Raw genomic sequence first — 25,549 nt, forward strand, 5'->3', positions numbered from 1 at the left:
CACTACGTGTCCTCCCCTTTCTAGAGTTCCTAACTCCACATCTTCAGATAGGAGTATTTATCCTGGAGTAACAGAAACCAGGAGAGTAAAAGAACGGGAGAGAGAATAGGAAAAATAAAGATGGAAATAAGAAAAACAGGGAGGAGTGGTCTAGTTGGTTAGTGGGAGAGGAGGTCAATACAGAGGAGAGAGAATGGAGAGTGAACAAAAACATCATGAATGACTGAGAAAGACTCAAGAAATCACATCACTTTATATTTACCCCAAATTATGTAATCTATATTTTAATGAAGTTATGCCACTTGGGATGACAATACTATCTAACGAAAACCCCCGTACCAGGCATGAGAAACTTCCATTAGAGTTCAGGGTCAAGGTTGTCCAACACAATATAGGTTATTTCAGGGGCTTGGTGTGGCTTATCATGGGTTGAAAGCAACCTGTCTTCTCTTTATTCATATTTTCTGGCCCCATTTATCTAGAGTCTCCATTTCAGAATCTGTGTCTATTCACTTGCTTCCTCTGACTCTCTTCTGAAGTGCTTAAACTTCAGTGCTTTTTGGCTATTGCGTGATCATTTTTATTTCTTGTTGCTTTGACTCTAAATTCTTTAGACTGATATAAATAAAGATGCATTCCTTAGAGAATATCTTTTTTTGAGGAAGGAAAATATCAGGGCTTCTATTTTAGCCCCAATATTAAATTGTTATTCTGAGAGCTGTGAGAATGTCCCCTAAGCAGTGGTCATTTTCACACAGAGATCCCCAGAAGCGCTGCTCATGAGGAAATAGCTCAAACACTTTTTGCCTTCTCTGCTCAGCTCCATATCTGAACACTGAAAATTTGTCTGGCCATGTTGGGGGATAGTAGAAGAAAGCATGTATTTATTCTGCAAATAATTCGCACTTTCTCTGAGAACAGCTCTTTGCAGTCTCCAGCTTCTGGGAGTCTTTCATATTAAACTTCCATGCACCCGCTTGAATGAGCTCTGACGTTCATTCTTAGCCCTGTGCTACCCCAGGTTTGAGCAGGACCCACAGGGCCAAGATTTACTTCCTTTGATTCCTGCCTTTACTCGGTCCTTAGCTTGTGCTGACTCTATCATTCAGTTATCAGTTCAGAGACACTTCCAGCTAATACATATTTTCTGGTAGTTTCGATTATTTTCCGTGGAATTCCTAGTGTCTAGCTGGCGATGTTGCTGGAGATGGAGCACCAGCTATACCTCTGCCGTGTGTCTGTTCACTGCCCAGACTTCTTCACCTTATCTATTTGGGCGCTCAGTCGAGGAAGACGATAGTTACTTGAGACTTCAGACTCTGCACATGATCCTTTCTTGGTGTTCTTCCATCTCCCGTATCCATCCTCATCCTTTCATACCTGGATTCTCCCCTCTCAGTTGGCACCAACAGTGCATTTATTTATATCTGTTGCCGTCTGTGATCTCTACCTCTCTAAGATTTTCTGACTATTGCTCATACTTTCTTTATGACTAACTTTCCATATTCCTGCCAAAACACCCAACTTATCTTTTGACAATGTCACGATCCCTCTTCAATGTTTTCTGTGGGAAATTCCAGGGTTTGTAACATGCCATAAAGAGGTACGTTACTGGACCCATGCCTCCCTCTCCAGTCTCTCCTCTCAACCAAAGTTTATCCCCTGACCAATAAATTGCTTAAGGGTATCCACACATGCCAGGCTGTCATCACCCCCCCCTCCCCCACTCCATTCTCTTTCTTGTATTCTCATGTTGGCATGACTTTTCCACTGCTGTTGACAAGACAATGAGAGCGCAAGGCAGGGGGAGAGAGGGAAGAAAACACGGCACCAAATATTCACCACTCTCTCTTATGCGGTGGGGGTGGGGGGAAATCTTATGCATGTTCTGCGACTGGCACCATGATCCTCCCCGACGATGACGTTCTAGAAGTATTAACAAATAAATCCTGGGGCAATAGGAAAGCTGAACTTACCATATGCCAATCCTTTCATTCCTCCCATTCATTGAGTTCCTGTGCAGTGGGCTAAAATTTGTACCCCCATGCGTGAGCTTTTTGTGTTTGAAGTCTAGAGACTCTTCCCAGAATTAACAATCCTTTACTCTCTGCTTGTGATGCATCTCTAAGTCTGTGTTTATCTCATCACTCAGGCCCAATGATGCCGGAAAGTCTGATAGATGAGTTTTCTTAGAAAAGTGAAAATCTACCAGGATAGATAATTGAGACCTTGATTACATAGTCCCATGAGAATATCTATGGTTCTGCATATGTCCCGCTGTCCCTGGAAGTTGAGGAGGAGGGTGGAAATGGGAGCACACTTCTGATGGTTGTTGATGTAGCGATTCAACTGTACAAAGTCATTTCTGCTCATGAGAAGCCAAGGAGATGCCTGGCTAGTGAGGGTTCCAAGTTTCAGATCAGATAAGATAGAGGAGATTAAAAGTCTAGAAGGCAGTGAGGCCTCGATTGGATTTGTAGGAGAAAAGGGAGGCACCAAAAAGTGAAATGGAGGCTATACAATCTTGGATTCAGGGATAAGTAAGGAAGGTTAAAACTGTACAGAAACAAACAGCGAGTTGTATGTATGTGTGTCTTTCTCGGGGGGTGAGGGGGAAGTGATGACAGCTGAGCTAAGGTTTAGTCTCCAAACAGATTGATATATAACCTAACTTTCTCTATTGAAAGGTAATTTAATTGATGACTATTGCTTTGGCTTGTTTGTGCTAGCATCGCAGTAAGTTCATGCTGTATAAGGAAGTAATGAACAGTTTATGAAAGTGTTCTAATTGCATTGCTCTGTCTAATTGTCCTTGAACCTTCACAGGAAAAGGTCACAAAAATCCAATGACACACAAGACTGAAACCCATGAAACTCTCCCAGAGGTAGTAGCTCAAACAGTAATCACTACGGATTCCCACACTGGCACCTGGTTTACAACAACACCTGATGGAAATCGGATCGGCACCAAAGGACTGAAGAAAATTGAAGACTTAAAACCATTTTTATCCTTCCAGGCTACAGATCCCATCAATGGAACGGTATGACAAACTAGTGCCCATCACAAAAATGTCTAAACTGCTTCATTAGAGATTTGAAACAATGTGTAGATGAATGTGTGGCAAATCCTAAATTTCAAATATTTGTTAGATTGTAGGTGGGTAGATGAATGGAAGAGTGGACCCATTGTCCCCAGTCTAAAATCACTGCGTAATGATCTTAGTGGCAAGCATACTGTTTTCTGAAAATCGTGCATGCTTGTGTGTGTGTGTGTGTGTATGAAATCATGTTAGAACAAAATACTAACTTTTGAAGTGAGGTTCAGATCATGGATTTGGTTATAGATTTTTTGTTCTTTTTCTTTTCTTTATTTACTTAATAATTAATTGTTGTTGTCGTTGAATTGAGACAGTCTTGCTTTATAATCCAAGCTAGCTTTTCACTTGAAGTCCTACCTTTGTCTCTGTAGTGAACTGCAATGTTGACAAGCTCATGAATTTTTTTATACTACTTGACGATAAATGTGATTAATGTCACACGTCTCCTTATGTTAACTCTATTTGTATAACTGTTTGATCTCTGGGAAAGAGAGGCTGTATGTCCTTGTCCTACTTCTTTCTGACCCTCTGTAGTGAGTGATAAGAATTAGCTCATGGCCTATGCCTTCAAACAATCACTCATTGAATAACAAACCCACTCAGCACCAAAGAGCAACTGTGCGGAGGATGTTATCCCACTATAAGAGCAAGTGGCAAATAAGTGTCCATAAAGTTGTCATCCAGCCATCCATGGTGCCGGAATTTGAACTATGACAATTTGTCTTCAAAGCTCATACTCTCAGTTAGCTTATGATACAGCTGTATCTTTCATTATGCATTCCTGACTGAGATTATCAATGATATAACAAGAACCTAAAATAGTGCTCAGCATATATTTCTCTCATAAGTTAAAATGTCTGCCTACCATGATGATATGTGAAAGTCACCTGTTCCCAGAAGGCCTGGAGAAACCTAAAGAATATATTCTCACATAAAGACCAGGGATCAAAGCCCTGTATCCCCTATAATTAGGACAGTATACATCTAAAAAAAAATTGAGAGTGCCTAATTATTGAATATATATTGGGAACCTTAAAGGTCCAGCCTCTAAAACTTCCTCTCAGGGTTCAAAATAAAGATGCCTCAATAAACAAAAGGAACTAAAATCTGAGGGTTAAGAAGTCTACTCATAACATGTTCCTTCTATCCATGTCTGTCTATTGGTTTTTTTTCTTGATCTTCATTCCAATTCATCTGTCCTGTCTATAACTTCGTAGCTCTAATTCTCTGTCTCAACTCTAATTCCAATTTCAATTCTCTACTGCAGTCTTTTCTTCTTCTTTTTTGTTTTCCTATTTCTGCTAATTTCTGGGACACTTTTTGCTTCAGTTCCTGCTTCTGTTAACTCTCTTTATTCTTACCTAGATATATAGACCCAAAAAACCTTGTAGGCATAGGTAACCAGGCAGACTACATAAACAGACTAGAGAAGTTAATGACCCTTGTTCATTAGCATTTTTTCCCAAATGTTAGCAAGCTTCAGTGTTATCAGGCACTTAAGCTTGAGGCTTATCAGAGGCAACAGCAGAGGTTAGTCTTCCTCTGAGCTGTGGAAAGATTGTAAATTATTTTTCCAGAGAGTAAGACAAACAGTAAATCTTCTGAACTAAAGTCATCAGTAAACTTAGGTGAAAGCAAGGTGAAGAGTTAGGAATCTTTCAATGCAAGGTCAGTTTTAGGTCATCACTTTTCTTATCTATAAGTGAGGTAAAACCAAGCCATGCTTATTTTTTCTATTTATGAGAACAGCTATGAATTAACATCTTTGGGCATGTAGTAATTTTATGTCCTTGAATATCTGGGAATGTCTTAAATGGAATGCTTTTGCCTGGACACTAAACACTGACCAAATACCTGTAAAGATGATTGCAGGAAGGCAGATCTCTATGTTTGCATAGGAGAGAGGAGCAAAGACCTGGTAGTGGGAAGCAAGTTTCTTGATTGTGTGACTGTCTTCACATATAGCTTAAATAGTGCTAAACTATGGGAGATAACTCACAAATTTGTAATGGAAGGGAAGTCAGCTACAGCTAAAAATCTACAGCAAAAAAAAAAACCAACCACTTTATTCACAAGGCAATAATTTCATTATGCCCCACATCTTGGTTTAAACATCAACAAAGCTCTTGGCTCTGATAAATCACCTTGTAAAATGAGACTGGTTTTAATTCCTGAGTGATTCTTTGGTTCATAGTATATATGCATTATATAATCTACAGAGCTTCATCTGCAAGTTAGAATATCCAAACAAATACTGAGGGTCAGTGTATAATCTTTTGGGGGATGTATAATATTTGGGGTGTATAATATTTCTTAGTGATATCGTATCTTCAAAGAAGTGGGAGGAAAGAGTTGAATTGTAACATAGACCCAGCAAAGTAGTAATCAACCCAGCAATGGCCTCATAGGCAAGTACTACTTATCTTGATGTCTCAAGTCTTGGAGGAGTGACTAGACCCATGGAACCCTGTCCCATTTGGTTCCTGGAAACAGCTACCCAGAAGCAGGATGAGTCTAAGACAAAGAACCTGTCTTCTGGAGAAGCAAGTGTTGAATGAGCCAAGAACTGTTATCAATTTGCTGCCTGCACTCCCCATGCCAGGAGTCTTCTCATGAAGGGAGTTCTGAACCACACAACACAGCTTCCATCACTCCATTCATGAGACATGCACAGAGCTTGAGAACTTTACCAGTGTTTTAGTCTATTCAGGTTGCTATAATAAAATGCCAGAGCCTGAGGAGATTAGACACAACAAAAAATTTATCTTTGGAATCTCTGAAAGCCAGGTATTTCAAATGAGAGTGGATAACCTTCATGACCTGAGCACATAATTCTAGGTTTCAGACTGTGGTTCCATTGTAGGTTCACACAATGGAAAGAGAATGTTCTCTGGGATGCCTTTTTTTTATATAAGGTTACTAATCTAATTCAAGAGGACTCTAACCTCGTGAGCATGTCATTTCCCAAAAGCTCCAATTCCTAATGGTCCCACTTTGGGGGCTGAAATTTCAGCATATCAATTTGGGGGAGACACAGTCAGCTCATAACAGCTGGTCAGTGATTAGCTACAGTCTGCAAAGTTCTGATTGTTCTTTCAGATGGAAGGAACTGTTAGGATTAGTTGGCTGTTTCATGATTCCTACTCCAGTCTATGTGCCTGAAAATCCCTCAGTGGTATTTTCATTCCACTTAGGAAACAGTCTGAAGTCTCTCCCACTTAGTTTGTAGCCTCCCAGACTCCCATCATCTGCCCATTACTCTTAGTCTCTCCATGTGGTTTGATCAAGCCACAACTCTTTTCTTACATACCAGGTTCAAGCGCAGTACCATTACCTTAGGCAGAGAACTGAGCCATGCAGAGCACCCGCCATAGAACCCAGCAGCCCTGAAATGGCATCCTGTCAGTGTCCCCACTCTATAGAGTAAGGAAATCTATGCCAGTCCACCATAGCACCCATCATAGTGCACACCCTGCACTTTTGAACTGAGCTGAAATAAACCTGACAGGTGATGGAATGTTGAACTGTTGTCTTTCTACCTGAGGTCATTCATTCAGCCATTTCTCTTCTGAGATGGTTAATTTTCATGGCCAGCTGGAGTAGATTTAAAGTTGCCTGAGACAAAACCTCTCTAGGTATCCCTTAATGATGAGAGAAGACTCACCCTAAGAGTTGGATTTGATTTCCAGATTGGTTTATGCAGAGGAAAGAGGAGTAAGCCAGTCTGATATGCATTGTCACTCATCTCTCCTACTTCCTGCTCCAGACACAATATCATCAGCATGTGCTCCCAATGCTGTGTCTGCCCTACTATGATAGACTGTTTCCTGTCAGACATGAACTCAAATAAACTTCCTCCCTTAAGTTGCTTTTTGCCATATATATGTTCACAGAGAAGAGAAAGTTACTAATATTCTGCCCAGACCCTCTCCATTTCATATAAGAAGACACTCCACTCAAACCTGTGTTCAGACCAATAGAGCAGAATAGTCTTTCACCCATGATTACATCTTCCCAGCTTTAAGGAAAGATTCAGGACAGAAGCACAGTACAGTTGGTATGCCATCCTCATAAACTAGGAGACTAGTAGCAACCCCTGTGCTTAGCATCCTGAACCCCTCAAGCATGCATGGTAGGCAAATGAAAGTCTATGAAAATGTGGGTCACCATGGCAAACAAATGAGTCTTTGTAGACATGAGTCACCTTGACTAGAAGGAACTGCAACCTCTCCTCCACAGTCTCTAATAATATGCTAATTGATTGTCAACTTACAGTTCATCCTATCTAGGGTAGTCCTGCACAGCAGGGGTTTCACAACACAAGGGTAGCCTACGTGTGTCACATTTATCTCATCTCAATAGTTTCCAAAAAATAGGTCCCATGAACTATATCCAAGACTGACCTCCATCGACCCAGTCTTTTATATTGATTTTTATTGATATTTATTGAGCTCTACATTTTTCTCTGCTCCCCTCCCTTGCCACTCCTCTCCCCCCTTCAACCCTCCCCCAAGGTCCCCAGGCTCCCAATTTACTCAGGATATCTTGTTTTTTTCTACTTTCTAGTTCCCATGTAGATTAGATCTATATAAGTCTTTCTTAGTGTCCTCATTGTTGTCTAAGTTCCCTGGGAATGTGGTTTGTAAGCTAATTTTCTTTGCTTTATGTTTATAAACCACCTATGAGTGGGTACAAGTGATAATTGTCTTTCTGCATCTGGATTACCTCACTCAAAATAATGTTTTCTAGCTCCATCCATTTTCCTGCAAAATTCAAGATGTTGTTATTTTTTGCTGTGGAGTACTCCATTGTGTAAATGTATCATATTTTCCTTATCCATTCTTTGGTTGAGAGGCATTCAGGTTGTTTCCAGGTTCTGTCTATGACAAACAAAGCTGCTATGAACATAGTTGAGCACATGTCCTTGTGGCATGATTGAGCATCCTTTGGATATATACCCAAAAGTGGTATATTACTGGGTCTTAAGGAAGGTTGTTTCCTAATTTTCTGAGAAATGGCCACACTGACATCCAAAGAGGTTGTACCAGCTTGCATTTCCCCCAGCAATGCAGAAGTGTTTCCTTTTCCCCACAACCTTTCCAGCATAAGTTGTCATCAGTGTTTTTGATCTTGGCCATTCTTACAGGTGTAAGATGGAATCTCAGAGTTGTTTTGATTTGTATTTCTCTGATGACTAAGGATGTTGAACATTTCCTTAAATGTCTTTCAGACATTTTAGATTCCTCCGTTGAGAGTTCTCTATTTAGGTCTTTACTCCATTTTTTATTGGATTATATGTTCTTTTTGTGTCCAGTTTCTTGAGTTCTTTGTATATTTTGGAGATCAGACTTCTGTCTGAAGTGGGGTAAGTGAAGATCTTTTCCCATTCTGTAGGCTGTTGTTTTGTCTTCTTGACTGTGTCCTTTGCTTTACAGAAGCTGTTCAGTTTCAGGAGGTCCCATTTATTAATTGTTTCTCTCAGTGTCTGTGCTGCTGGGGTTATATTTAGGAAGTGGTTCCCTGTGCCACTTCTATAAGGTTCAGTGAGTCTAGCTTTATATTGACGTCTTTGATGCATTTGGACTTGAGTTTTGTGCATGATGATAGATATGAGTCTATTTTTATTCTTCTACATGTTGATATCCAGTTATGCCAGCACCACTTGTTAAATGTGCTTTCTTTTTTCCATTTGATATTTTTTTTGCTTCATTATCAAAGATCAGATGTTCAAAGATGTGTGTATTGATATCCGTGTCTTCTATTCGGTTCCATTGGTCATCCTGTCTGTTCTAATGCCAATACCAAACTGTTTTCAGTACTGTAGCTCTGTAGTAGAATTTGAAGTCAGAGATTGTGATGCCTCCAGATGTTCTTTTATTGTACAGGATTGTTTTGGCTATCCTGGGTTTTTTGCTTTTCCATTTGAAGTTGAGTACTGTTCTTTTGAGTTCTTTGAAGAATTTTGCTGGAATTTTGATGGACATTGCATTCAATCTATTAGACCCAGTCTTGATTCTTTATCTTTTATATATTGAAATGTTCCCTGTCACTTAATTCTTGAGTAACTTTGACATTTTTTTCTTCACTTTTATAAGCCTAAATTTCCTCATCTGTACAATGGGAGCCCTATCTATCTCAGAAATCAACTAAAGTAGTAGATCAGGTAGATAACAAAACCTTCACATTCACTAAGCATAGAAATAAGCTTGCTGTGTCTAACCATCTGGCCCAATGGTTATGCTGTGCTTCTCACATTCAGGTCATGATTACTCGAGAAGACAAGGTGATCATTGTTGAGAAGAAAGATGGAACCCGGATCGTGGATCATGCTGACGGTACCAGAATCACAACCTTTTATCAGGTTTATGAAGATCATATTATTCCTCCGGATGGTGAAGAAACAAGTGAGTTGTATTTTTCGAGACAGTTACAACAGAATTGTACAACCCTTTAGCATGATACAAGTAGAAGGCTCATTTCAAAAACATTTGTAAAAATGAGTGAGGCAACCAGAAAATACCCATGCAAAGAGGGTCCTTTGGTCCCCATTGTGATGATGGTGGTAATGGTCATGATGTTTATTTTGATGTATTTATTTAATTATAAAAACTGTACTTTTTCATCATATGCAACATATTTTGAACTATTTGTATATTGTGCAATAGTCAAGCAAACTATTTCACATACTTGATGTTTTGAGTTGAGAACTCTTAAAACCTATATTTATCAGTTTTCAAATGTTGTATATTACATATTTACTGTAGTTATGACCTTCAAGATATCGTGAAGCTACTTTCCTCTGTAATTGAAACTTTAAAACATTTGATGAACATCTTTTCAACCCCACAACTAGTAACTACCATTTTGTTCTCCACTCCTGTGAATTTCACTTTTTAAAATTCCATAAGTGTGTATGGTATGTGTACATGTATATATGCAAATGTATGCATATGTGAGCCTCTATATGTGCATGTGTGTAGACATGCATGTGAATGTATATTTGCATATGTGTGTAGATATGTGCATCTATGTGCATAGGTGTACGTGAATGTGTGGGCAGGCATGTGGTATGGTGTGTGTTGTGTGCATGTGTTTGAAGCATGTATGTTTTTGTGTGTGAGAGATGTGTGTATGTGATTGTGCAGTATTTGTCTTTCTAGTTCTGTCTTATTCGACATAATGTCCCCAGCTTCATCACAAATGACAGGATTTCCTTTTGTCAGATATTTTTCATCCATAATGGATATTTGATTGACTCTTTTTTTTAACTTTTTTTTATTGAGAAAAGGAGAAAAAAAAAACAAGTTTCCATCTCCTCCCAGCCTCCCATTTCCCTCCCCCTCCTCCCACCCTTCTCCCCCTCCTCCCACCCTTCTCCCCCTCCCCCACTCCTCTCCCCCTCCCTCTCCAGTCCAAAGAGCAGTCAGGGTTCCCTGCCCTGTGGTAAGTCCTAGGTCCTCCCCCCTCAGTCCATTTCTAGGAAGGTGAACATCCAAACTGGCTAGGCTCCCACCAAGCCAGCACATTATGTAGGTTCAAAACCCCGTGCCATTGTCCTTGGCTTCTCATCAGCCCTCATTATTCGCCATGCTCAGAGAGTCCAGTTTTATCCCATGCCTTTTCAGTCACAGTCCAGCTGGCCTTGGTGAGCTCCCAATAGATCAGCTCCACTGTCTCAGTGGGTGGGTGCACCCCTCGTGGTCCCGACTTCTTTGCTCATGTTCTCCCTCCTTCTGCTCCTCATTGGGACCTTGGGAGCAAATGGATGGAAATAGAAAACACTATCCTGAGTGAGGTAACCCAGAACCAAAAAGATGAATATGGGATGTACTCACTCATAATTGGTTTCTAGACATAAACAAGGGTCACGGAGTCTACAATCGGTGATCCCAAAGAAGCTAAGTAAGAAGGTGAACCAAAGGAAAAACATATAGTTGTCCTCTTGGCTATGGGAAGTAGACAAAATTGCCGGGGAGAAAATTGAGATCTTGGGGGTGGGGTGGGATGGGGGTAAGGGGAGATGGGGAGAGAAAAGGGAGAAGGGGAGAATGGGGGGAACTTGGGGAAAAAGGAGGATTGGGATAAAGGAAGGTTGGATAGGGGAGCACGGAAGCACAATTCTTAGTTAAGGGAGCCACCTTAGGGTTGGCAAGAGACTTGAACCTAGAGTGGCTCCCAGGTGCCCAAGCCGAGGTCCCCAGTTAGTTCCTTGGGCAGCTGAGGATAGGGAACCTGAAATGACCCTATCCTATAGCAATACTGACGAATATCTTGCATATCATCATAGAACCTTCATCTGGTGATGGATGGAGATAGAGACAGAGACCCACACTGGAGCACTGGATTGATTGACTCTTAAGCTGGGCTGCTGTAAATCATGGCTGCAGTAAGCAGAAAGAACATTAGTCCCTTTTATTGTGCTCTTTGCCCCAGTAGGGACAGGAATTGTCACAGCTGTAATTGTCTGCTCGATAAAGACCTAGGGCCAAAATTGGCAAGTAAAAGTTAACAATCATGACTCATCCATCGTTGATATTGATTCCAAAATCTGTCTCCTTTGATCCTTAGTGTATCCCATTGGCATAAGCAAATGAGCTCAGACAGGTCCTCCTTCACAGTAGAGCATCTCATTGTCAGAAAAATAAGAATGAAAAGGGAAGCCACAGCAGCTAATTAATTGGAGCCTAATCAAAGAATCTGGGAGGGTGCCACTAAGCCTAGCCTAAATTTAAGGAGTGTTTACACATCCAAGTTATTCTTAAGCTCCTTCTCTTTAATTCCTGTGTGATTTTCTTTAGAGTGTACTTAAGGTGTATAGTATCAATAGTCTAAAATACGCTTATTTAGCTGTTTGAAAGAAAATGCCCCCCCCCCAAAAAAAGAGTGGCACTATTAGGAGGTGTGGCTTTGTTGAAGTAGGTATGGCCTTGTTGGAGGAAGTATGTCACTGTTGAAACAGGCTTTGAGGTCTCTCTTGCTCAAGATACCACCTAGTGTTTCAGGTCATTTCATATTGCCTTCTGACCAAGGTGTAGCCAGCACCATGTCTGTCTGCATGCCACCATGCTCCCTGCCATAATGATAATGAACTGAGCCTTGGAAATTGTAAGCGAAGCACCCCATTAAATGATTTCCTTCCTAAGATTTGCTGTGGTCATGGTGTCTCTTCACAGCAATAGAAACCTTAACTAAGACAGAAGTTGGTACCAGGAGTGAGGTCTTGCTGTGATAGGTCTGATCATGTTTTTGTTTGGAGTAATATAGACTTTGGTACTTTGGGTTAATAAAGCAGTGCAATGCTTTAAGTACCGTATAATGGGCCATACTAGTAGGAGCATGGGAGACAGTGGTGCTAAGAATTATTTGAACTGTCAGGAACTCACTCAAGGGGTTTCAAAGAAGAATTTTTAATATTTTGCCTAGAGATCCTTCTTGTGATATTTTGGCAAAGAAAGAGGCTACCTATTGCTCTTGTCCAAAAACTCTACCTGAGGTTAAAGGGAAGAGTTTAGTATTAATTCAATTGGCAGAGTATGTCTCAAAACAGCCTAGTATAGACTATCATGTGGTAAAGGTGTATAATGAAAAGGAGCAAACTGATCACAGTAAATTACAAAATGCAAATTTGAGGAGAAAAGGACCACTAGGAAGTAGAATGGAGCTAAATCCTCTGTTCAATGAGATAGATGGATTAATAAATGGAATAAAGGGAGTGACCTGAGGATAAAATCTCACCCAGCTATGTTTCCAACTTGTGAAAAGAAACTAAAGAAAACTTGGAGTCAGGTGTAGTGGTGCACACCTTTAATCCCAGCACTCTGAAGGCAGAGGTTGTCAGATATCTGAGTTTGAGGCCAGCCTGGTCTAGAGATCCAGTTTCAGTACAGCCTAGCTTGGGCAATGAAGAACAGAAAGCTAGTGAAGATGTAATTTAAAAGGGTTCCAGCCCCAGGAAACTGCAGAATTTGGCAGCTTTGGCTGCATGGTTTTAGAGTTAAGTGTAGAAGAAATGGGGTATGGAATTTGCCTCTGTGCCTATAGAAAGCTACTGAAGTCAGACGTGTGTCAGGAGTGTCCCCGAATAGAGCCCTATAGAGATGCCATCGCATGAAGCCTGGATTGCCTTGGAGACTCCAAGATGTTGGAGATGTTAGAGCTGCAGAATATCTGCCAAGAAAAACTGCTAACAGGGAGTAGAGCCAGTCCTGGAGAAAGAAGTGTGCTGCAGTCAACAAGCTGAGCAGACGTGGAGATCTGAGGAACATTTTACTATCAGATAGAAAACTACAGAGTCTTGATTTTAACCTGCTGGTTTTTTGGTTTTTTGGTCTTGCTTTAGTTCAGTATTTCCTTACTATGCTCTCTTTCCCACAATATGGAATAAATGAATATATATATATATATATATATATATGCATATATTCATATAATGGCATATATACCCTTTGTCATTATGTTAGAAGTATGTGATCTGCTTTTTTATTTTAATTTTAATAGATTTGCCATGAGTCTCAGAAGAGACTTTTGTTGAAATAGGAGCGGCGGGGCTGAGTCCCCGGCACCCGGCCGCCCCCACGGCTAGCTTTACCCGAAATAATTACATGGAAACTGTATTGTTTAAACACCGCTTGGCCCATTATATCTAGCCTCTTCTAGGCTAGCTCTTGCACCTGGACTAGCCCATTTCTAATAATCTGCTGTAGCCCACGAGCTGGCTTACCAGGAATGATCTTAACCTGCGTCTGTCTGGATTGGGAGAATCATGGCGACTCCCTGACTCAGCTTCTTTCTCCCAGCCTTCTGTTCTGTTTACTCCTCCCACCTATGTTTTAACCTATGAGGCCAAAGCAGTTTCTTTATTGCTTAACCAATGAAATCAACAGATTGATATATGACACTCCCACATCAGACTTTGGACTTTGAAACGAGTTTAAGACTGTTATAGACTATGGGGACTTTTGAAGTTGTACTGAATGCAATTTTGCTTTTTAAGAAGCCTACAGTCTTTAGGGGCCAATGAGTGGAATTTGGTAGAAAATAGCTCCCAAAGGGAGTGGCACTATTAGGAGGTATGACTTTGTTGGAGTAGGTATGGCCTTGTTGGTAAGTGTGTCACTGTGGGGACAGGATTTGAGGTCTCTTGCTCAAGATACCACCCAGTACTTCAGTACATTTCCTGTTGCCTCTGATCAAGATTTAACCAGCACCATGTCTGCGTCCATGCAGCCATGCTCCCTGCCATAGTGATAATGAACTGAACCTCTGAAACTGGAAGCAAGCCTTCTCAATTAAATGTTTTCCTTTTAGAGTTGCTGTGGTCATGGTGTCTCTTTATAGCAATAGGAACCTTAACTAAGACAATACTGAAATGATCACTCCAACCAGAAAAAAATAATAAGCCTTGTGTACAGTAAAAAAAACACCTAAAAGTATCATTTTTGGAATATCTCTATTGTGTAATACAAAATTATTGTAGTAGATCTTGCCTAAGAGTCCCTCACCTTCCCACCCCTCCCTATAACATGTATATTGTATAAAATGTTAACTTTGAGATTTTATTATATAGATACCCTGATGAAACAGGTATATGAGTGCTATTTTCAATATTTTAATGGCATATTATTGAAATATAAGGTAAAATATAAATGTCCAAGAAAAAATAAAATGTACTTCTTATCTAAAAGGGTCACTATTTTATCAGGAACTACATACATAAACTAACTACAAATGCACACATACATATACACAGACACATACATATGCACACACTAAATATACACTAAAACAATCCCACACTTAATACAAGCACACATAACTAATACAAAAATGTTAGAGACCTCAAAACAATGTTGTAAAAAAAGGTATAAAATGATATGGTAATTATAGAATTTGATAGATTTGTATTTAGTTTATATAAATTTAAAGTACATAAATCTCATGTGTTATTCATTCTTAACACATTTATATAAAGATATAAAATTGACTTGTAACAAAAAACTAAACCTAGACATAGGAGACAACTTCAGCTTCACCTGCAGTCTTCCTTATAAACATACACATTTAAGTGACATGACAAAATAGGAACAAGTATAGATTTTCATTGGTGAATATATTTTATGAATTTCAATTTTTAACTTGCAAAATTAAATATTTCTACTTCTCCAAATAAAAAGAATACTAACGACCTACTTAGTAAGACCAGTGTGCTAAATCATATATGAAGGGATTCTAGAACTATTCTGAGTTGGCAAGGATGGCAGGCCACACTCCAACCCTGTGGACAGCACCTAGGTTCTTTCCCATGAGGAATCCACATAGGCAGGAGACAGCCCAAGGCTGATCACCTACTGTATGCACCCTACCCCATCTCCTTACCCTGTACTTTACTTGTAGCCGAAGGTCCAGCGACTGTCACCAGGCAGGTGAAGTGCATGCGGATAGAGAGCTCACACTATGCCACTGTTATCACCAACTGCGAGGACAGTAGCTGCTGTGCCACCTTTGGGGATGGAACGTCTATTATTGCGAAGCCACAGGGATCATACCAGGTAGGTCGAGTTGGGACGTTAGCACTGACCCATAGAAGTGTCACATTGCTCACAGAATATGCTTTGCTGGGACAATGGGAATTTCTGCAGTGACACCCACTGTTGCTTTTGTGTCTCACCTGATCTTAGAATGCACTTCTCACACTTCTGCTTTTGCATCGTTTCAATCCATTCTAGGAATACATTGTCTGGCTTGTTGCAGGAAGTTAGTAGTGTTGAATCAAGGTTAGGCTAAAAAGACCCCCACGCTGCACACTGTGGGGCCAGAATCATTCCAATGACCTGATGGATTCCTACCTGCCTCTCTCCATCTCCTGCCAGCTCTTGACTCCAGTCCACCCCTAGGACCCCAGGGTAAAGCACCTGAAGGGCAGTATGTTTGGTCCTGGGAAGACAGTTTACCCAGATGAAGCAAAGCTTTGTCCTTCAAAAGCAAAGAAAACTGCAACACGCCCCTCTCCATTCTCCCTGATCTTCCTATTAAACAGAATGTGCTGGTGTCAGCATACAGTGCCTTTAGTCTTTGAGAGATTTCCCCTCTTTCTGCGTGTTAAAGAGGGACATGAGCTATCACACGCCATGTTACAAGGGGCTGAGAACTGAAAGCCAGAATGTGATGGACACATGGTCATCACTGTGACAGTAGCTGAACTGGTGCATCCCTCCCATCTCTCTGGTCATTATGTTTCCTCTCTTCACCCAGTAGAGATGGCTATGGGGCAAAGCAAGCGCTGAAAGTGAGAGATGGAAGAAAATGTAAGGCGGATGTTCATTAGCAATGCCTCCCACGGCATAAGCATCATTTTTAAAACAGACTTGACACACTTCATTCTTCTGGTATAAAAAGCCTCTTTGGTAGTTACAGCTGAAGTCTGTATCCTTTGAAAGGACACTCTAGTGTGGGTTTTCACAAGATGACCAGTGAGTTCCTAATAAGGACTTTGGTGGATTGAATCTCTTTTTCAGAGGTCAGGAGTCAGGTAGTTGTGCCTCTTGAAGATGACACCAAAGGTTGCCTTGGCTAAACAACAATGGGAAGTGTTGGTAGCCTGAATTCACTTCCACCCAGAACTGTCAGACTCCTAAGAACAGAGAATCTCCTCTTGCAGGTCTGCCATGCATGAAGAGGGCCTTCCCCTCCTTCCATGAAAAACCATACCAAGCACACACTCGCCTGTGTGATCCTGTAGAGCTGAGGGAGGGCAGATTTTTTTTAATTGAGTTTTTTTTGAGAATTGTAACCATAAGGACTATGTTTACATCATTTCTACCCTTCCTTTTCTGCCTTCCAACACCTCCTATTCCCCACTCTCAAATTCATGACCTCTTCTTCTTTCATTATTATTGTTATACCAATACACACAGGTGTGTAAATAAATATATACCACTGAATCTGTTTCTTGTTGCTTATATGGATATGCATTTAGAGCTAATCACATGAGTTTGGATAACCCATCGGGATTATCCCTGAAGAAGACTCAATCTCCTTCTCTCAGCAGTTGTTAATTACCTGAAGGTCTTCATCTAGAGGTGGGACCTTCGGAGATGTCCCCTATCCACATTGGTGTGTCAACTGGTGCTGTCATAGTGCTGGCGAATGGGATGAGCTGCATGCCACAAATTGCTGCATCTTGAAACCCTTATTCCAAGTGAAAGAAGCTACATAGTGACGCTTCTACTTGTATGAAAAGTTTAGAATAGGAAAATCTGTACAGGTGATGGGTTAGCAGCCACTGAAGATTGGGGACAGAGATGATACACTGACTGGTAATGATGCTGTGGTTTCCATTTATATGGAAAAACTAGAAGAGAAAAATCTACAGAGATAATGAAGTAGTGGTCGCCTGGTATTGGGATCAAGGATGATACAGTGATTGCTAATAACACTGGGGTTTCTTTGTGGATGGAATGATAGAAATATCCTAGAATCATGTATAACTGATTGCACACGTTCTTGGATATACTAAAACATTACCAAATACTGCACTTCCAAGGGGTGAATTTACAGCACATAAATTATAATTCAAATAAAGCAATTAGAAGTCATTACATAAATACTACCACTTGACTGTGTCACCTACCAGAAAGGCTAAGACTAACCAATGTTTTGAAGAACTATTATCCCCTTTAAGGAAGTTTCTTCTTGCAAAAAAAAAAATGGGCATCAAACAAATCACATGGAGCCCTATGTACAGTTAAAATGGAGAAAGTCTGAAATAAGAGGGCACAGGACAAATATAGAAAACAAATGAAATGGGAAATGGAAGGCTATGGTCAAGAAACTGGATCTTCTGTTTGCCCCTCGGCAAGCTGTCCTTCTGAAACATTACATTATTCCTTAAGTAATATTTTTGTCCTGGAAATATCTTTCAAATCCCTGAAGTTGCACAAGAGAACTTAATGTCTTTTTTTCTTCCTCCTTCTAGGTGTTACCCCCAAACACAGGCTGCCTTTATATCGACAGAGACTGTTCAGCTACATACTGCCATGAACCGAGCAGCAACATCTACCACCCCTTCCAGAAGCGTGAGCAGCTGAGAGCCAGCAGGTACATCATGAAGCACACCTCAGAAGTGATCTGTGAGGTCCTGGATCCTGAGGGGAACACATTTCAGGTAAGGCACAGGGTCCGTGTGGAGAGAGAGCCTGGACTTCTGTCATAGTTAGGGCTTTCTAACTGTGAAGAGACACCACGGCCATGGCAACTCTTATAGAGGAAAACATTTAATTGGGGCTGGCTTATGGTTCAGAGGGTTAGTCCCTTATTGTCGCAGAAGGAAGCAAGGCAGCACACAGGCAGAACTGGTGTTGGAGAGGGAGCTGAGAGCTCTACATCTGGATCAGCAGGCAATATGAAGAGAGGATGAGTCACTGAACCTGGCTTGAGCTTCTGAAACCTCAGAGCCACCCTCCAGTGGCACACTTCCATCAATAAGGCCACACCTACTCCAATAAGACCACACACATCCTAATCCTTTCAAATAACACCATTCCCAATGAGCCTGTGGGGGCCATTTTTTTTCAAACTACCCCAACTTGGTGGTGCAATGTATTGTACTAGACAAATTCCATATCAGTTTTTACATTTGCTGTATTGGGGTCATTTGCTTGCCCTCTGCCAATCAAACATGAACGTCGATATTTTTTTCTTTGATCCTCAAGTATACTTTCGTAGGGAAGAGCAATCTTCATAATGTGGGCAAGAGAAACATTTAAACTAATCAACAAATTGAGAAGTACAGGAAAAAATAATGCAACCACAAACAAGGACATAAGGATTACGGTGAGAGCAAACGCAAGCAACCTGCAATTCCATGGCACTAGGGCAACCTATGGTAAGAAGCGCCTAGCAGGGCTGCTGATGGATAGGTAGAAAGGGTCTGGACAGGGCTCAGGCTTCTCTATCCCATGATCCTGCCCTTATCTCTCTCTGCCTAGGTCTTGGCAAATTTGGTCCCCCTATTTTATATAGATTAGGACCTCAGATATTAAAATGTTCAAAAATTCGAAAGAATGTATTTCATGCCATATAAAGGCACACACAATGCAGATTTCAACGGTGCCACCAAAATTGTTACCGTAAGACAGGGATGTTCTTCTGTGTGTTCTCTGTCTACTTTTGTTCAGCAGTGGAAAGGGCTGTGCATTTGCAAGAGAGAACTATGGTGTCAGCTCCTGAAGTCTTTACTTCTGGCCCTTCACCAAAAAGCACTGCCACCCCCTGCTCTAGACATTTATCCTCCCCCCCCCCCCCCGCATCCTCACCCGACAGTGGAATTTCCTCCATTGACTGGTGGATGTGAGGTTAGGTTTTAGATTCGGACTCAAACCACAGAATCCCTAGCGCTGTTTTAATACGCAGACAAGTCCTGGTTCTGTTTATATTTTTCTTTGCTAAGTAATTGAGACTCTTTACAGCGTGGGCATGAACTGATAAATCTCAATCAGCAATGACTAGCCATGGAAACATAAAGCCACAGCCCCTCCAGACTGAAATGTCTGGGCTGTTTCTTGCCAAGCGTGTTTCTGATACCCCTCTAGGGCCGCCTCACCTACAGCGGGCAGCCTGTGCCATGCTCCTTTCTGAAGAGATGCATGCCGGATATTGACAGCTCTAGTAACTAGAATGTTGTCTCTCATGTTTATCCTAAACTTATTTCCCTGTATGCTCTTCCAAGGAACTACAGTTTTGCACTTGAATTTCAGCTTTCGCTATGCAAAGGTTCTCTCCGTATTTCGAATCATCAGTCACCCGAATGTTCTTTCCTTCATGTTCAGTTTCTCTATCCCTAATCCCCAGAGGATAAGATTTGATTCCCCTCTCAATCCTGGTCTCTTTCTTCTAAATGTGTTTCAGTTTGTTTTCACTGCCTGTGTGTGGTTTATGAGTACCATACTGCTAGGAAATCTCCTCTTTTATTAATGAAATTCATACATAATAGCAATACCATGTGATTAAATATGCTCGATATTCTGATAATCCAAAAGAGTGCATGTTTGCACACCTTGGATCAGTGGTAATGTGGGCACTTTGGTATTTGTTCCTTCAGCTTCTCATGTTTCATAGGTCATGGCTGATGGCTCTGTATCAACAATGTTACCAAAAAAGAAATTAGAAGCTGATCTCAGTGTACAAACTGAGGGCTATGAAAGCTTGTCATCAATTCACCTTGAAAAGAATCACATGCAAATCTATGGGGAACACGTTCCCAGGTAAAATGATACTAGCAACATTAGTATTTCATTCTCCATCCCGAATTCAAGAAGCAACTTTCCTGAGTGTCTTGAATGTTCCTCTTTTTACTTCAACCAGGTTTTTTGTGATCTACACTGACGGATCCGGTGTGGAACTCCTCCGAGACAGTGACATAGAAGAATACTTATCCTTGGCCTATGGAGAATCCACGACTGTGGTTCTCCAGGAACCAGTCCAGGAACAGCCAGGTAGAGACACCATGCCGCCTGCTGCTCCTTGTGTCCTCCAGGGACTCTAATCCTCTTGCTGTGCAGTCCCCTTTTCTCATTTTGCTCCTCCAACTGGACGTGTCATCTTACTTACACAGTTCCAGAAAGTGAGATTCATCTCAAACTGTGTCTAAGAATCAACTTGTGTCAGCCAAGAATGAATGCCTCTTAATGCCATAAGCAGCTTGTGCCTAGATCTTATTTATGAGCTCATTCCATCCTGCTTAGAAACACTATGAGATCTCTTAAAAGTTCTTCTTTTATTATCATTTTTAAGGGTATGTTTTGGTCAAACTGAATACAATAAGAAAACACATTTTATACATCAGCTAGAATATTAATCAGAGGCATATATGCTATAGAACATATTTGTTGGTGATTTATATTATTTTTATGAATTTTAAAGAAATCATTGCATAATATTAAAGGCACATACTTTGGTATGCCAATTATATAGAGAGGTTTCTGGGCTTCTTTAATCTTTTGTTTCATGGTATATATTTTGAGTCTACTTAAGAGTATGATTGCATGTCTATGCTTGTATCTTTTAGCTTATCAACACACATGTACATGTTATATGCACTGTTCTTGTGAATGTGAAAAATGGAAGGCTGTTCCTGGCTAGTCAGGACATGCAAATATGTATATTAGGTTGGTGGGCATGGTGATACATTAACCCCTGAACTAGGAGACCAATGCAAGCTTGAGGTCAGCCTGCACTACATAGCCAAAAAGACCCTGACTCTGACTTGTCAACTAAAACAAACAAAACCTATGAAGCACCAAGAACTCTCCTCAATGTATTTTTTAACCATTTAAGTAGCATTGACTTAGCAGCATATCCTGTGCCAAATGCCATCTTAGATTTGGAGTACATAATGAGGTAAAACAAACATAGAATCTATTTCCTTAAAACTTATAATTTGATGAGAGAAATGGGTGTTAATTATATAGCCACACAAATAACTGTAATTACAGTCTTGTATAAGATCCATGAAGACAGAAATATCTTTCACTGAGAGTTTGGAACAGAGAAACCTAGGGTTGTCTACAAAGTTTCTCTGGAGTTGTTTAAGACCCAAGAACTTGTTAGTGCATTCATGGCGGGAGGGGGCGTGGAGAGGTCATGATTTCTTGGAGAAGAAAACACGAAGAATTCTACTGCATTGAAGATGGGTAAGAAGAGACCGAACCGTCTGAACTGCAGAAGGAGGTCATGCTTCAAGGTGAGGCAGAAGTGAGCAGAGAAGACCCCGCTTTACTGTTTAGGCAAGAAAAAGTCAAAGAAGTTTTATCATGGGTGAGTCTCACTAGTGAACCTCACTGGCTGCCAGGGTAGGTTCACTCCAGAGTACAGCCTGCTAGACAAGCTAGCTGTTGCTCAGTACAGGATGGGATACCTCGGAGATACATGACTAAATGTTGCATCTCTGGAGAAGGCAGAAAAAGAGGGAGTCAAGGCAACTTGTTGGCCGACCTGACCCAAATATTGAGGGACAGAAAGATACTAGTGAGTGCTTTTGTTTGACTAAAGTCCATCTTTCAGGTGTTGGCTACTCAGGGTCTCATCTTAGAGAGTATCACCCTAAGGCATAATCATTGTACCTGACTAAGGTTTTTGTATAAAAAGCAGTTCGAAAGTACTTGTTGAACTCGGTTAATGCCTGTTGAATTTGTCAGCATCATTTTGGCAGAGAAATGACCTCTGGTAATTCTCTTTAATTCAGGCGCCTTGAGTATAACGGTGCTTCGCCCTTTCTATGAAGCATCACCATGGCTAATGAAGAAGGAGTTAGACACCATCGTCCCTCCAAATCTCCAGTCAAGGTCATGGGAAAGATTCCCTTCAGTTGAGGTATACTGTAAAGTCACTGTATTTACATTTCTATTTGGGCTCAGGTCTGCTTCTGTAGCTTCATATATTTCCATCCTCCGGTGAGATAATGAATGAGTTCAAGAAGTTTTGTATTTGGAGATTTTAATCATTTGTAGATGTAGCAATAGAATTTTAGAGGACTAGGCCTGGCTAACTAATTTCAGTTTTATTTTTTATTCTGCATTGTAAGCCTGGGCATATTCCTATATATTAAAGCATCCCTCTTGAATAACCTGTTACATTTCACCTAACATAGACTTCCTGATACCATACCACTTTTCCTGTCATTTCTTAAGCTGTTAATTTTGAACAAACTTTGGTGCCTTTCACTCTCCTTGTAACTTTTCTTTGTATATTAAAGATACATAAATGGAGAAAAAAAAGAGGGGGAGAAGCAGTTTTGCAACTGCAATGTTAGCAAATAAATACTGTGCTTATGATCATGCCAGATTAGTTCAACTCCACCCTAGAGTTTCAAAAGAATGAAATAACATTTTGCTAAGGCATCACTGAACCCTGCATCTTGAAAGGCTGTCGTTTTGTTCCACAACCACCGTATGCAACATGTCCAGCACATCATCTGGTGTTCAGTTACAAAACTGCGAAGACACCAAAATGTGAACATAGAGTATATTGCTGTTGAGTGAGGAAGGTAACATATTGACTTTCTACTTTCAGTATCTTACAGTAAATTCTGCTGTAGCAAGAGCAGAGATGATGAGAAAAGGCCATTCACTTCTTAGTTTTAATCTGGTGGCTCTAATCAAGTTGATGAGATGAATGTGGCCATGATGTCCTGTCCTGAATCTTGGAACAGGATATTCTGGACCATAATATTCTTCTCTGAAAGTTGAGAATGCCAAAAAGCTGCAGGTACTACAGGATGATAGGATAAATACACCCCATTCTGGATTAATGGAGATTATTCTCTTCATCTGAAGCTCTTATACTATAAACTGAAAGCCACTGGATGGCTGTCACTGGTCACTCTTTTTTAAAATGAAGCACCAAGGCCAGTTGCTAGGATGGCAGAGATTTGAGCTCATCTTAGGCACACATTTCTTCCCAAGAAAGCCCTCGAAGATTTTGGAGGCGGATTTCATCTAGAGTCGGCTCAAAGTTGGCCCAGACCCATGGAATGATTTTCCTCTCCAAATCTTCTTATATAAATTCATACAGAGCCAGAAAGTTAAGAACTGCTAACTCCAAATGTCTTCGGTGACCTGAGCATGCCAAACAAAGCATCATGCACGTAACATGAATTAGATTGTTGCTGATTTACCATGTGCAGAATCCCACAGCCCTCCTGAAAGGATGCCCAACAGAGCACCATTTGAGATTGTTAATGGTACACAGAAAGATAAAATTTTGCTCAGATCCATGAGGATGAGGATTTTTCCAGCACCATTTCATCCCTCGCAGGTCGTTCTGTAATAGCTTCAACTTCTGCTGGAAGGACTGACTCTTTACTTGGTCCTTCAGATGTTCACTGGACAACTAAAAGTTGGTAGTATGATAGCCAATGTGGACAAGTTCAACAGAACCACTATTTATGGACTGCCCATGCATGCGTCAGCATCACCAGGGCATAAGTTTCATTTTATCCTTTTTTCAGTTCGGCATCTCTGCCTCCATTTTGCATCTGTTTCCTTGATACTTTAAATTTGGATTGTTGTATGAATTCTAACTGTTCTTAGTAAAATCCGTTGTCAAGTATTAGGGGATGAAAGCTGAGAAATCAGAGAAGCAGTGCAACCAGCCACTAGAGAGACCTTAGACCAAAAGGGAGATCCCTTCCTCAGACTGCCTCCTCTGACAACATCCGAAGTCTGACTGGTTCAGACTGCTGCCTCAGCCTGCATCTTCAAACTGCATTGAGCTCTTGTCTCCCCCCAGCCCTTACTCTCCTCTCTCTGCCCAGACATATCCCTTCCTGTCTCCACCTCCTTAGTGTTGGGATTAAAAATGTGTGACTCCCATATACTGGGATTAAAGTGTGAGCCAACACTGCCTGGCCCTGTTTCTCTTTGAGACTGGATCAGTCTAGTGTAGCCCAGGGTAGACTTGAGCTCACAGAGATCTGTCTGCCTCTGCCTCCCAACCCCCAACCTACCTCTGACAGCAGTAACCTTCTAATTGTCTAGCTAGCTCTGATGGTGAGATGATGACCAACCAGACCATACTTGGATCAAGACGGCCTGAGGATGCATGGGTACTCATTGCTCACCTTCTTTTGTCCCTCCTTTCTATCACTCCAGAGCTCTTGCTAGCTCCTTGAAAATCGTGCATGAGATGCTGCTAGCTGCTGTGCTTCTCAGCGTGGCCATACTGAATGATGAATCTCTTTCCTAATTTACTGTTCCTTTTGTCATTTGGTTTTGGGTATGGGTGACCAAACCTGATCTATCTGGATCCCTCAAAGTCATACCTCCACTGGTTTAGGAATCCCATAACCACTCCTGATCTAGTATCCACAAAAGAGTACTTGGTTTAAAAAAAAAAAATTCATCACCGTACTATTCTGACTTCTTTGGTGAATCTTGCACTTTCTTTTGTTGACAGAAAAAGACTCCCGGACCTCCATTTGGCACTCAGATTTGGAAAGGCCTCTGCATCGGGTCTAAGCAGCTGACAAATGCCCCAGCCCCAATACTCAAAGGCCCCAAGGTGCTACAGATGCGCCAGTTCTTCCAGCATGAGGTCATAAAGAATGAGGTCAAGCTGAGGCTGCAGGTTTCCCTTAAGGTAACAGGATCCGGGTGACGTGAGCCCTCCCCCAAAGGATCAGGAACAAAGTCAGTCACTCCTGTCCATTTCCTGAAGAGCCGGAAAACATCTAGTTTTACCAATATTTACAATAACATTTGAATGTCAGTCAGTCACCCAGTACAGAAGGTTAAAAGGTAGAGGATGTTTAATGATTTCTATATTAAGTTGTAGGAGTCGTCAACGGGCCCAACAGGTGTTGCTATAATTTAAAAAAAAAATGTTTTATGTACAGTTTCCGTATAGTCTTCTTTCTTTCTGATTACGTGAAAAACTAATACTCTCTGGAGAAAATG

The 25,549-nt window shown here is 41.0% G+C and overlaps 1 protein-coding gene and 1 non-coding gene across 2 annotated transcripts in view; one reads left to right on the forward strand and one right to left on the reverse strand.

Annotated features, from left to right (window-relative positions):
- Spag17 (sperm associated antigen 17) overlaps positions 1 to 25,549 on the forward strand; it is a 214,907-nt gene that overhangs the window by 153,877 nt on the left and 35,481 nt on the right. Inside the window, exons 30-37 of the mRNA XM_041637866.1 lie at positions 2,827 to 3,041; positions 9,358 to 9,502; positions 15,492 to 15,646; positions 18,073 to 18,261; positions 20,214 to 20,359; positions 20,460 to 20,590; positions 22,339 to 22,466; positions 25,050 to 25,232. Coding sequence (XP_041493800.1) covers positions 2,827 to 3,041; positions 9,358 to 9,502; positions 15,492 to 15,646; positions 18,073 to 18,261; positions 20,214 to 20,359; positions 20,460 to 20,590; positions 22,339 to 22,466; positions 25,050 to 25,232 — 1,292 coding nt within the window. The remainder of the gene's footprint in view (positions 1 to 2,826; positions 3,042 to 9,357; positions 9,503 to 15,491; positions 15,647 to 18,072; positions 18,262 to 20,213; positions 20,360 to 20,459; positions 20,591 to 22,338; positions 22,467 to 25,049; positions 25,233 to 25,549) is intronic.
- On the reverse strand, positions 16,716 to 16,848 carry LOC121438129. Its single transcript, XR_005973070.1, has one exon. It is a non-coding gene; the product is annotated as a small nucleolar RNA SNORA64/SNORA10 family (small nucleolar RNA).

This window comes from Microtus oregoni, unplaced genomic scaffold (genome assembly GCF_018167655.1).
Source record: "Microtus oregoni isolate MIOR12 unplaced genomic scaffold, Mior012 000054F_ref0000373, whole genome shotgun sequence".
In the NCBI taxonomy this organism is placed as follows: domain Eukaryota; kingdom Metazoa; phylum Chordata; class Mammalia; order Rodentia; family Cricetidae; genus Microtus; species Microtus oregoni.